Source organism: Furipterus horrens, unplaced genomic scaffold, assembly GCF_987537825.1.
Source record: "Furipterus horrens unplaced genomic scaffold, mFurHor1.1.pri manual_scaffold_4, whole genome shotgun sequence".
Taxonomy (NCBI): domain Eukaryota; kingdom Metazoa; phylum Chordata; class Mammalia; order Chiroptera; family Furipteridae; genus Furipterus; species Furipterus horrens.
In genome coordinates this window covers 27,566,356-27,579,701 of record NW_028327174.1, presented here as the reverse complement: position 1 = coordinate 27,579,701, position 13,346 = coordinate 27,566,356, and the positions used below count along the sequence as shown (strand labels likewise).

The window sequence follows — 13,346 nt, the reverse complement described above, 5'->3', positions numbered from 1 at the left end:
CTGTCCAGAAAAAGTCCAGCCATTGTCAATATAACGAGAATGGTTTGTGCAACATCGATGTTACCTGGCAGCCAAGGAGAGTGGACTGGAACACACATGTGTGAACAATGACGACTTCACTGTACTAGTCAGTGGAGGTGGTAAATACCGCTGAGTGAACATTTGTACTGTGTAGCCATTGCATTCAAAATGACTGAGCAAGTAGAAGCAACGATTCAGCATCAGATTTTGCATGAAGCTTGAAAATTTCTCCATGGAAACTATTCAGATGATTCAGGAGGCTGCAGCTATGGGCAACTCATGATTGGCAGCTTCATCATGACAAAGTACCCACTCATGCATCACATCTCATGCAGAGTTTTTTGGTGAAACATTAAATCAGCCAGGTGACTCAGCCCCACTACAGCCCAGATTTTGTGCCCTGTGACTTCTGGCTTTTCCCAAAACTAAAATCCCCTTTGAAAGGGAAGAGATTCCAGACCATTAATGACATTCAGAAAAATACAACGGGGAAGCTGGTAGTGATTGGGAGAGCTGTGTGAGGTCCTAAGATGCCTACTTTGAAGAGGCCTGAGGCATCATTGTCTTATGTACAATGTTTCTTTTATTTTGTATCATCTTCAATAAATGTCTCTACTTTTTGTAGTGCATGGCTGGATATTTTATGGACAGACCTAGTATTTCTAAATAGTATATGTATATTTTTCGATTTACAAGATTTAGGTATTATCTATTTATTTCTTGTATTGTTTAGTGAAGATTTTAGTTAATGTTCACTAATATTGTTTTCTTTAATATCTTCTCAATTTAGTTGTCTCTTTTTGTCAATTCATTTATTGGGTATCTTGGTAATTTTAATTACTATGCATGAGCTTCTAGTATTGGTCAATCAATTACATATGAAACCTTTTGGCTCCCAACTTTGTAAGATGAAGATGTTAGTGTCTCTATTTTTTCTTCTACCTCCTTCCCAGCTCCCAAATTCTTCTGTATCTCTTTAAAATTTGTCAGGACTGATAATATTTATTTGGTAACTATAATGAAGCCCTTTGTCATTTACCTAAAAGTTTAAAACATTTTCATTATTATTTATATGAAGCTAAATAGCATGCTATGATATCATTTCTTTCTATATAGCTCCAATGCCTTCCTTTTGTGACATACATACCAAAAGAAATAAACTTTAAACAAATTTTAATTCTCAAAAATCAGGCCAGGTTTTACTTTCTTTCATTTTTAGACTATGTCTTCCTTGAACATTTTCTCCTAGAATTTATTTTTACTGTAAAAGAAACATGTCTCCTTCACCATATTGATATTTTCTTCCAGCTTCTTATACATTATTGTCTATTGCTTGGAATCCATTCCATTTTTAAATTCTTCAATCCACAAAGTTCTTTGTCTAATAGAGACCTATTGTGGCTTAAATGAACCATGAGTTTCCTGTAGTTTATTATTATTGTTGTTCTTCTCAATATAGCCTATTTCTCTGCATATTCAGATTCTACTTTAATATTTCTTTGTGTTAGATCCACATTTTCCTGGATTCCACTCTCTCTCTGTGAGTCTCTCACATTACCCCAACTACACAACTCCACCCCCATACTAGTGTTCTAATAAATAAAATCACTTGCCTTCTTCACTGATTTCCCACAATGACCTAATTGTTTGGAAAAGAGCAGCAGGCAACACTGTAATGTAATATTCCAGCACTGGCTTATTTTTCTCCTGATTTATGCTCTGTATTAAAAAAAACAAAAAAACAAAAACTTGTCTCTGTCTTCCTCTTTGAATTCTCCTTAGGTATATTGATTTCAAGAATACCAGATAGACTTCCACCATGAAAATTATTTAAATGCTGGAAGATATTTTATGTCTTATACCATTTGGCTATTCTCATAACAAACAAGATATATATACTAAGAGGATAGCTGAAATTAAACCACTTCCACTGGGCACATGCCCAATAGTTTTCTTCAGAGATCAATGATACAGGATCTATATTATCGATGAAGAGATGAATAAAGGATAACTATTTTTTGAAGGGCTCTCCCTTTCTCCTTCTCCCAATTATATTATACAACTGGACTCTCTGAAATGCTTGTATTCTCTTGTCAATCATCCTTCCTAATGCATTTTTCACTGTCTTTTCTGTGACAGGACCTCAGATCCTGATGATTGCAGTCTTCACTCTCACCGGAACTGTGGTCCTGATCCTGTTGATTGCTCTCCTGGTGCTGAGGTAACTACCACCCCCATCTCCTGCTATGCTCATCATTCAGAGAGGGAGGGAGGGAGGTCTAATGTCTGTTGATGATAATGTATGTTCACAAAGAAGTCTCTAGACAGATGTAAGATCATGAAGGCATGCTGCATCAAAGACAGTATCGAGGGCAGAATATTACTGAGTGGATATATTAGAGCTATGGAGTAAGAGACACCTGAACTCAAATTCTGGTTCTGGGACTTACCAGTTGTGTGGTCTTAAGCATATTACTTAACAAGTTAAGCGTGTTACTTACCTTCAGTATCATCATCTGAACTGTTTAAGGAGTTGAAATGAGGTACGAATGGTAACTACCATATAATAAGCATTTTATAAGTGGAAATAGTTACCTTTGCTGCTTTATTGGTGTATTGTGGGAAATTTCAGTCTCTCTATTGATGTTCAGGCTGGAAGGGGCTTTAGAAATCATCTTTTCCAAACTTTCTATTAAGAGAAGACCAGAAAGCCATGTGATGATTCTGGAATCACATCCCTAGGTAGTGTGTGGGGCTCAAACAGAAATTCATGTCCTCTGACCAGAAGTTCCCCAATTATTCTATTCAACTTGGAAATGTGAAGTGCTTAGTTCAGTTCCAGGGACACAGTATACTTAGAAGTATTTGTTGAATATATAAATTAATGAATGAACACCACATGCCATCCTAATCTGTAATTCTGTGTTACTTAGAAATATGGATGATCTACAGTGTGGGGTGACCATTTAGTTTAGGGGGAGCAGAAACCAAAATTTGGGGAGAGTAAAGCCAGTCAATAGTATGGTCAAAGAAGTGACCTAGAAAAAAAGACCAAATGGGTATTGGCTTAAAATAGGGGTAAATCACAAGGTAAGAAACAATGACAAATGGAAACGGGCATTTTCCATGTTCTCTGAGCATGGGAGGCAGAGGTAGGGCTTCCTAATAACCAGAGCAATAGTGTGTCCATGTAGAGATCTATGAAACAAATGTTACTCTTGCAGTTTTCCATTACAACAGCCTATGCAAGAAAAGCAGCAAACAATTTATGGCAATTGAATATGAATGACAGTTGGCCATGTTGGGTCCCAAGAATGTCCTGGGGTACACAGATAAAAAGCCTGGGAGCCTTCAAGGCCTTAATAGGCACCTTACTTTCCTTTAGGTCTTGGGGTCATAATTATCAGTCAATAATGTCCTATTTTATACGTATTTAATAAAGGGTTACTCAGAGTTAGATGGAAGCACAGGAAGAGAATAATTATTTCTGCTAAAGGACATTAAGAAAGGCATCATGAATGAGCTTCAGAAGGTGAGTAGGAGTTTGTCAAATGACCACAAGCAAAGGCAAACTCATAGATATACAAATAGATGAATAGAGGAAAATATAGAGTCTAGCATCAGACATAAGCAAGCATGAGAATTTGGAATATTTTAGAGGTAACATTATAAGTTACTTGGGAAATTATATTAGGCAGTAAGCTCTCAATATGAAAATAATTAAACACCACCTGAAACCATATACAAAGATGGAGTTACCGGTGATTCCGTACAGAGTTTTAGGTAGATAAGGACCTAAAGGTGAAACTCAAACTTCAAAAGTGAGAAGGAATTAAAAGAAAATGACTTTATGATCTCAGGTTAGGAAAGTATTTCTCAGTCAAGATTAAAAAAAAAGAGAAGCCATAAAAGAAAATATATAACCATGGACATAAAATCAAAACATTCTGTAAAACAAATTTAGAATAACTGGGAGGTATTTGCAACACGTAAGAGGACAACAGATTTATTGTGCAAACTATATAAGGAACTCACATAAGGTAATAAGAAAATGACAATTCAATGAAAAAGAAGCAGACAAAATTATGAATAGGGAATTCTATATAATTCTGTACAATCTAAAAAATAGAACATATTTGAAAAGATAATCTCTTAAGTGATCAAGAAAATAAAGTGCAAAGCAACAATTAATACTATTTCACATACACCATAATGGTCAAAAAATGTTTGGCAATACTACATGTTGTTAAAATACAGAGGAAACAGGAATTCTCATGATGGGATTTACTTTAGAAAGCAGTTTGGCAGTATCTGTAAACTTGAAAGTGAGCATCTCCTACCACCCCATAATTTTATTTTATCCATACTCTCTGGGGAAAACAATTACAAAACTTTAACATTTTGAATGTTAGGATGCATGTTGTTACAGTTTCTCTGTGTTCTTGTACTTTCCTGATATGTATGTTTTAAAAGGCACAGACTCATAAGAGGAACTGGCTTACTTGGGAATCTGGTATTTTCTCTAGTGGTTTAAAAATTAATGATTTTGTCTTTTAAGGTTATCAGTTTTATTTTTCTCTCTTGTTTTTTCCCCACTCTGTATTATAATGAAGGACTGTATTAGTGAAGGACCCGAGAAAGTAAAACAAAAACAAACAAACGAAAAGAATATAGAAGACCATCAGAAATCCTTACAAGTTCACTAATGGCCAGCACTCACCAGACTGGAGAACATAGAGTTATAATTGGGATAGCCTCACTTACCTCTTATCTACCTGAGAATATCAAGATTCTAAATTTCTCCCAGTGTTCAGAAGCTGAATGACATGAATACTGATAAACACCTACTGACTGGTTCTACTTGTTTCACAGAAAATATAAAAGGGAAAATGAACTTCGTCAGAAAAAATGGTCCCACATTCCTCCTGAAAACATCTATCCTCTGGAGACCAATGAGACAAACCAAGTTAGCCTGAAGGTAAGGTACACCTTACTTTTGAAGAATTCTATCTAGAGCTGGTGCAATTCGCCAGGTATTTGAAAAGACATTGGTAGCACAGTAGAAAATGCGCCAGTCAGGCACCATTTGTTTCAGAGTTCAAGATTCAGATGTTATTTCATTCACAGTTTGAAATGTCCCTAAGAGGTACATTTTAACCAATATTATAATAGGTCAGAGGATTTTATGAAAATGGAATTGAAAGATGCAATAGTTCTCTATCTTTCTTCTGCCTTTACACCAGAAGTCTGACACACCGAGGGCCATATCTGGCCTACAGGTGTGTGTGTGTGTGTGTGTGTGTGTGTTGGGGGGTGGAGGTGGGTGTAGATATTTATCATCTTTTAAAATTAATTGCCAAATGTAAAAATCTTGGAATGGCATAGAAAAATTCATAGTATCAGCTTCTTCTGACAATTCAGATGACCCAGCAAGTCTAGTCTGCATGCAGAGCTGGTGGGGCTGTCCCCTCAGACACCTAGCCCTCACGTTGCTACTTGGGCCTTTAGGCATGAGTTTGCAACTCAAATGCACAACATGTTCCCTTAAGAGCAACTGGCTGTAGCTACAGGGGATGATTCCCAAAAGGAGGGTGCAGGGGAAGAAGGAAGCAAGAATATCCCTGGCTGAAGTAGACCACAAGAAGAAGCGAGGGTCAGTGGAACTCTTAAAAGGAAGGGAGGAAAACCCGGAATTAAGCATGATAGTGGTAGATACCTGGAAAGAAGATATTGTGGAGAGGAAAGGTGAGTTGAGAGAGAGAAACACAAGTCAATGATAACAGTCCTTCTGGGAGCCTGCCCAGCATGCTGTGAGCAAACAACAGATATAGCCCACCTGGCAGAGCCTCTCAGCCCTTTGGCTGGCAGTGGATGGAACAAGATATGAAGCTCCTGGAATAATTAGCCTTTTCTTGTGCCAGATTGATGATGACAGGAGACGAGATACAATTCAGAGACTACGACAGTGCAAATACGACAAAAAGGTGACTGAGTCTCCCCTGTTTCTCTGAACTCTCAGTTCGGGGTATGGTCTGGGCCTTCTGGCTCATCGTTGCCCCACTTCGGATGGCAGCAGTGCTAAGGCAGGGGTGGGTGCCTGGGTCTCTCCCAGGGGCTGTTCTTAGAGCCTTTCACGGGGATGGGCAGACTCACAATCTGCTTCAAGGGTTACAAACTCACAATTCTGGGAAAAGTATAGACCACAAAGAATTTTTAAGATGGGTGGAGTGTAGGAAGGAAAAATAAAAGAGATGCAGAGCAGTCCAGGCAACCCGAGTATTTTATTTTAGCTCATGCAGTGGTTCCACATGGGGTGGTAGACCCTTCCTTCCCCTCCCCTCCCCTGCCCTCCCCTCCCCTTCCACTCTCTTTCCTTCCCTTCTCTTCCTCCTTCCAACCTTCCTTCCTTTTCATTTAGTCATTCTCAAAGAAACATCCAAACCTGAGCCTCTCATATCGCAGATACTAGGCACCAGGAACATAAACATCAACAAAATACTGGTCACTGTTCTCAAGAGCTTACAATATAGTGGGAAAATAAACACACAAACAAAATATTATAATATGCATATAAGTAGTCACACTACAATGTTATCTTCTTAATTCCATTGATCTTTGCAGAGAGTGATTCTAAAGGATTTCAAGCAAAATGATGGCAACTTCACGGAGAAACAGAAGATAGAATTGAACAAGGTACGTGTCCCTTGCTTGAAACCCTTAAGTGAGAAATAACTTCACTACATTTTTTGCTAAGCACTGAGGCACCTGGTGGAGCAAGGGAGTATTGGGGATGCTGACAAAAAAAAGCCCTCAGGCCAAGAAATGGGCTCCTATACTTCTTCCTGCTGAAAATTCTACTAACAGATGTTGAAGAGTGATGTTTGATGGGTAAACATATTGGGAATCTACTAACGTCTTACAAAATGGTCCTGATATCATTTGCGAGTAGTCAAAGGTTTGTATTCAAGCCCCATCGCTGACAAAAGAGAGACTATTTAGTAAGATGCAATGCAATATATAATATGAAATGTACTGACATTCCAGTGTATGAAGAGCGATTCATCTTCCCAAAGATCTAAAACAAATGTTTTATTAGCATGTTAGTTTTTACTCTGATGCTCCTTTCTGGCTGACTTGCTTTGTAAATAAACATTGTTACCTTAGTTGCTTCAGATTGACTATTACAACCTAACCAAATTCTACGGGACGGTGAAGTTTGATACCATGATCTTTGGGGTGATCGAATACTGCGAGAGAGGCTCCCTCCGGGTAAGGACCCATGATAAGTTCCAATTTCCTTACTAGTCAACCATATGGAAAATAAAATATCTATTAGAAGTTTTAGATGTTCACCCAGTGAAATAATATCATAGAGTTATCAGGAAAAGTTGGTAGGTCCATTTGTTACCAAACTAAATCCCTCAGATTTGTCAATCAGTTTTATTATATCTTTACCCAAAAAATAATAATAATTAAATAATATAAATATTCTGGAATATAGACTTGAAAAAACAGAAAACAGATGTGGGAAAGTAAGCAATTACCTCTAAATTTATCTTATTTTACTTCCATATTTACTTGATTTGTGTTAAAAGAAAATCAGATTGTCATTATGATAACACCAAATAAGCATCAGGAAACTTGTTCTTAAGTCCTGGTACTGCAACTATATAAATTCCTACCATCTTTTCCCTTGTGAGGGATCAAGGATGGGCAAGGTGTTGCCAGATGGGGTCAGGTACATGGGCTGAGCAAGTTCAAATCAGAAAGACAAAGACAGAAAACTAAACCAATTTCTTGAAAAGAACCAAGCATCAGGTGGGAATATTAAATCATTAAATAGTTCAGAAGGGCAGGCATTTACAAGAAACAATCATTGACAAATAAGCAGAATCAGGTGTGAGGCAGAAACAGGACTGAACAGAAAAAGGGTAGGAGAAGGAAGAAATCAAAGACAGTTGCTTCAAGGAGCATTGAAGTATTTGAACCTCATTGAAATATTTGAACCACTTGAGCACTATCTGGGCATGCATTTTGATAAGCTTTCAACCTTTGGGTAGGTGACCATATCAGGATACTTTGAGAGTAAAAGGGGTACTGTAATAATTGTTGGAATGGCATATCTAAATTGCAACTGACCTCAAGGAAACCAGAATGTGTAATCACCCTGCCTTTTGGACTATTTTTAAACCCAGTATAACCTCAATATTCTTCCCCATAACAAAGCCAGAATCTTAAGATTGGAGGCAGTAGCAACTTCAAAGAGGTCTAAATATTTATAATTCAATAATGTTTTAAAATAATTTAAAATTTTAAAACTAATCTCTCAAATTTTTAATAAGCTTCTATTTAAAAACAAACAAACAAACAAAACTAGAATAGTAGTTTGGGGGGCAAAGAATCTGAATAGATACTTCTCCAAGAAGGACATACAGCGGGCCCAAAGACATATGAAAAAATGCTCACCATCACTGTCCATCAGAGAAATGCAAATTAAAACCACAATGAGATGCCACCACACACCAGTCAGAATGGGCATCATTAACAAATCAAGCAACAAGTGCTGGCGAGGATGTGGAGAAATGGGAACCCTACTGCACTGTTGGTGGGAATGCAGAGTGGTGCAGCCACTATGAAAAACAGAATGAAATTTCCTCAAAAAATTAAAAATAGAATTTTCTTTGACCCAATGATTCCACTGCTGGCAACACACCCTAAGAAACTCAAAACACAAGTTCAAAAGAATTTAAATGACAACAAACTCACAACTTTCAACAACAGAACCTAAAAAATAAAAACAAAAACAAACTAAGCAAACAACCAGAACAGAAACAGAATCACAGGTATGGGGATCATTTGGAGGATTATCAACTGGGAGGGGGAAAGGGAAGAAATGAGGAAATGGTTCAGGGATTAAGAAGCATAATGGCAAGGTACAAAATAGACAGGGGGATGTTAAGAACAGCATTGGAAAGGGTGAAGCCAAAGAACTTAATAGGCATAACTCATGGACATCAACTAAGGGGGGTAGGATTGCTGGACAGAAGGGGGTACTGGGTGGAGGCAAGTAAAGGGAAAAGAAATTGGGACAACTGCAACAGCATAATTAATAAAATATACTTAAAAAAAGAATTGATGCACCCCTATGTTCAGAGTAGTGCTATTTATAATAGCCAAGATTTAGAAAAAACCCTATGACAACTCACTTCTTCCTTTCCTTTTTTTCCTGTTCAGGATGTTTTAAATGACACAATTTCCTACCCTGATGGTACATTCATGGACTGGGAGTTTAAAATCTCTGTCTTGTATGACATTGCTAAGGTAAGAGACCTACAGACACAAAAGGCATCTAGAATATTAAAATAGAAAAACAGATCTAGCCCTGGCTGGTGTGGCTCAGTGGATTGAGTGCCGGCCTGTGAACCAAAAGGTCACCAGTTCGATTCCTAGTCAGAGCACATGCCTGGGTTGTGGGCCAGGTCCCCACTTGGGGGAGTGCAAGAAACAATCGATCGATGTATCTCTCACACATCTATGTTTCTCTCCCTTTCTTTCTCCCTCCCTTCCCCTCTCTCTAAAAAATAAATAAATAAAATATTTATTTTTTAAAAAAAGAAAGAAAAACAGATCTAGCAAGCTATTCAGCTTCTCTGTGCATTGGTTTCTTCATCTGTAAAATGATAATAAAAATAGTGCTTATATTGTAGTGTCATTGTATTTATTAAATAATTCATATGCTTTGCTTAAGGTCTGGTGCAAGCAAATATAAATACATATTGGTTCTTGTTAGTCTTCTTATTATATTCTTTCTACTTTGGATTTGAGGCACACATTTTCACAGACTTGCTGGAAATCAAAACGATATACAGCTGCAGGGAGAACAACTAGATCTTCAACTTTATAAGAGAAAATATTAAGGACAGGCAAGCATCTTGCATGAGGCAGTAATAAATTTGGACAGGTATGCTACCAGAAATGGGAATACCGTCCCAAGAGTGAGCTATTTGATGCAGTCTTTTTTTTTTTTAATGTGTTTTATTGATTATAATATTACATTTGTGCCAATTTCCCTTCCCTCTGCTCCCCTCCACCCGGTGGCCCCCCTCCCTCCAGTTGTCCCCCCCTTTTAGATCATGTCCATTAGTTGTGCATACAGTTCTTCTCAACCTCTCTCTGTCTATTCTATTCCCTCCTACCATGATCCTCAATTCCTATATCATCTCCCTCCCTCTCCCCATTCCCCCTCCCTGTTGACCTTCCCCCAATATGTTCCCCGTACCTATAGTTCTTTTTCCACTCTCGTTGCCTGTTTAGTTTGCCTTTGTTTCAATTCCCTAGCTTCTGTTGTTTCTTGTGATGCAGTTTTCATTTTAGATTTCATTGTCTTGATCCTCCTTTTTCTAAACCAGTCCCTTTAACATCTCATATAACAGTGGTTTGGATCTAATGAACTCTTTCAGTTTTATTTTGTCCTGGAAACACTTTCTCTGTCCTTCTATTCTGAATGACAATTTCGCTGGATAGAGTATTCGTGGTTGTAGGTTTTGGATTTTCATTACTTTGAATATTTCTTGCCAGTCCCTTCTTGCCTGCAGGGTCTCCCTTGAGAAGTCAGCTGATAGTCTAATTGGGACCCCTTTGTACATAATTCTTTTCTTCTCTCTTGCTGCTTTTAAGATTCTCTCTTTATCTTTAATTTTTGACATTTTGATTATAATGTGTCTTGGAGTGGTTCTCCCTGGGTCCAGTTTTTTTGGAACTCTCTGTGCTTCCTGGACCTGTAAGTCTATTTCCTTCCCCAAGTCTGGGAAGTTCTCCTTTATTATATTTTCACTCAATTTTTCAAGTTCTAGTTCATCTTCCTCGCTCTCTGGCAAACCAATGATTCTTATGTTGGGCCTTTTATAGCTGTCCCAGAGGTTTCTGATCCTCTCATCGTTGCTTCCCATTTCCTCTCGCTGCATTGGTTGACTGCTTGTTCCTTCTCCATATTCCGGTTTGTTGAAATGAACTCTGGATTTTATTTCCTCACCATCTGTCTCGTATGTGGTTTTGTTCCTTTCGTTATGAGTGTTTTTTGCTTCTTTCTCATCTTTTTCCAGATCTTTTGTAAATTCTGTAAGCCACCTGATAACAATGGCCCAGAACTGAGCATCTGACAGGTTTCTTATCTGTTCATCTGTCAGGTTCTCCATCTGTTGCCTGGTGAGCTGTGCCACCGGGATTTCTATAGTTGTCTGCCTCATTCTGACAGATGCGTTTTGTTTTCTTGGGCCGGCAATAGGGGGCAGTGCCTGTGTACTCGTCACAAGCCAGCGACCGGCGCCTGTCCGCGACCTATTTCGCAGCCCTGTGGCGCTTTCTTTGGGGGCGGGGGTCCAAGATGGATTCACACAGTTATTCCGCTAGGAGACCGGGATCCATCCTCCCGGCCCCCTGGGCCTCACCGTTCAAGGCGATGTGGTGGCTGCTTTCCCCAGCATTGGGGTCGCGAGCTGCCGGGGGTTCGACTGCAGCCGGGGTTGTTCTCCCCGCCGCTGTCCCAGGTGCGACCGCAAACAGCACCGCCCCCTTTCGCTCGTCCTACCTGCCCAAAGAGCGCCGCTGGTTTATAACTTCATATGTTGGGCTTCCGTGTAGTTTTATTTTCTGGAATTTCTAGTTATCCTTTGTTTTGAAGTAGTTGTATTCCTCTCTAGTTGTAGAGGGAGACCTAGCGCGTCCGTCTAAGCCTCCATCTTGGCCGGAACTCTTGATGCAGTCTTAAATCTCCTGAAAGTTCCATAGGATCAGAATCAGTTTGGAAAATGTTATACGATACTCCATTTGCTACATCACTCCTGTGATCCAGGCGGAAAACCAGTTTCTGCAATGACACCTCTGGCCACCAGAGGGAAGCACACCAGAAGAAAACAGGCTTCCCCTTTCAAAATAGAATAAAACCCATGACATTTTAGGAACTAATCTAGCCTTGCCCTTCCCTTCAGAATGCCAAGGCCTTATTATATATATTTCTGAATTGAGGTAGCAGAGGACCAGACATAGCTAAGTTCACAGACCAAGTAAGTGGTAGGAGAAAACCCTTTAAGAAAAGAAGATCAACCCTTTGCTTTATATTATATATAACTACTTAATCGGAGTCTTTAGACAATTAGCTTTTACTGTGTGACTTACACAGATCTTAACACTAGATGTAGTGCTTAGGCATATGTTAGGACCTTAATATTGTAAAAGTAAAATTAATGGAACTAAATTTAAAATCTGATAGTGTGATTCTATATGCATGCTGAAATTGGAACCAGAAAAACTGTTGTTGGTGCTACCTGTCACCTACCAGACCCAATGAGCAGAGACAGAGATTGAATCTTTACAGGCACTTTATTCAGATGGTCAGTGATCTGAGAAGATGGTGGGTTTGTGCCCTAACAGACCGTCTTAAATTCAATTTTAAACCAACCCTTTTTATAAGGAGAAGAATAGTATAGGTAAGGGGATTGGAATTCAGGGAAAAGGTTAATCAGATCAAAACTAGAGCATTCTTTCATCTGTGTCCTGGGCAGTGGCCCTTGTGCCTTGGGCTGTGGTCTTTGTGTCCTGGGTGATGGCTGTCTCACCCTGGAGCACAATGGCCCAGATACCATCCTGATTGCTTGCCGTCCTCCTGAGGCACAAAGGTGGAACGGCTTATGGTCTCCTGGAGTCAAGGTGGGTCATACCTCCAGTTCTTGAAACAATAGCTTTTTACATATTTTGATGACTACGCTTATTAGCTGCTACATGCAATTAAAATTTTCCAACATTTTAGTCCCCCATCAAAATGATTTCAAAATGTCATCTTTTTTTTTTTTTTTTTTTTTAGTGAAAAGAAAAAGAATTATTTATTTAACAGTTATATAGATTTAGTTATTTGCGGATTTCTGTTGTTAAGTCTTATGTTCTTTAAAACACCCATAAACACATATCCTTGCCTCCCCCCTACCAAAGCAGGCTAGTTTTAGAAAAGTCAGAGAAACCCTTTCCCTACTTTCCAAACACAGTTCAGCTTTACCAGTAGCTGCCAGTCATTCAATCCTGATTGAGGAGACCTTGTCTGTGTTATGGGGTCCACCAGCTTTTAATCCAGAACCTCATGGATTCTCAGCCTCCTTGTAAACTGTATAGTTAGTCCTTTTGTAATCCGCACAGTCAGTCTCAGCCTCAGTCAAATGCACATAGCCAGCCTCAACCGTAGTCAAATCCGCACAGTCAGCCTTAATCTTAGTCAAATCTGCACAGTCAGCCCAAAATGTCATTTTTTTAAATAATCAAGCAAATGTAGTGTCTTA

The 13,346-nt window shown here is 38.9% G+C and overlaps 1 protein-coding gene across 1 annotated transcript in view; it reads left to right on the top strand.

The window, feature by feature from the left end:
• Window positions 1-13,346, top strand: part of GUCY2C (guanylate cyclase 2C) — a 69,396-nt gene that overhangs the window by 30,911 nt on the left and 25,139 nt on the right. Inside the window, exons 11-16 of the mRNA XM_090272879.1 lie at window positions 2,161-2,242; window positions 4,894-4,999; window positions 5,943-6,005; window positions 6,643-6,714; window positions 7,186-7,290; window positions 9,256-9,342. Of these exons, the coding sequence (XP_090129005.1) occupies window positions 2,161-2,242; window positions 4,894-4,999; window positions 5,943-6,005; window positions 6,643-6,714; window positions 7,186-7,290; window positions 9,256-9,342 (515 nt within the window). The remainder of the gene's footprint in view (window positions 1-2,160; window positions 2,243-4,893; window positions 5,000-5,942; window positions 6,006-6,642; window positions 6,715-7,185; window positions 7,291-9,255; window positions 9,343-13,346) is intronic.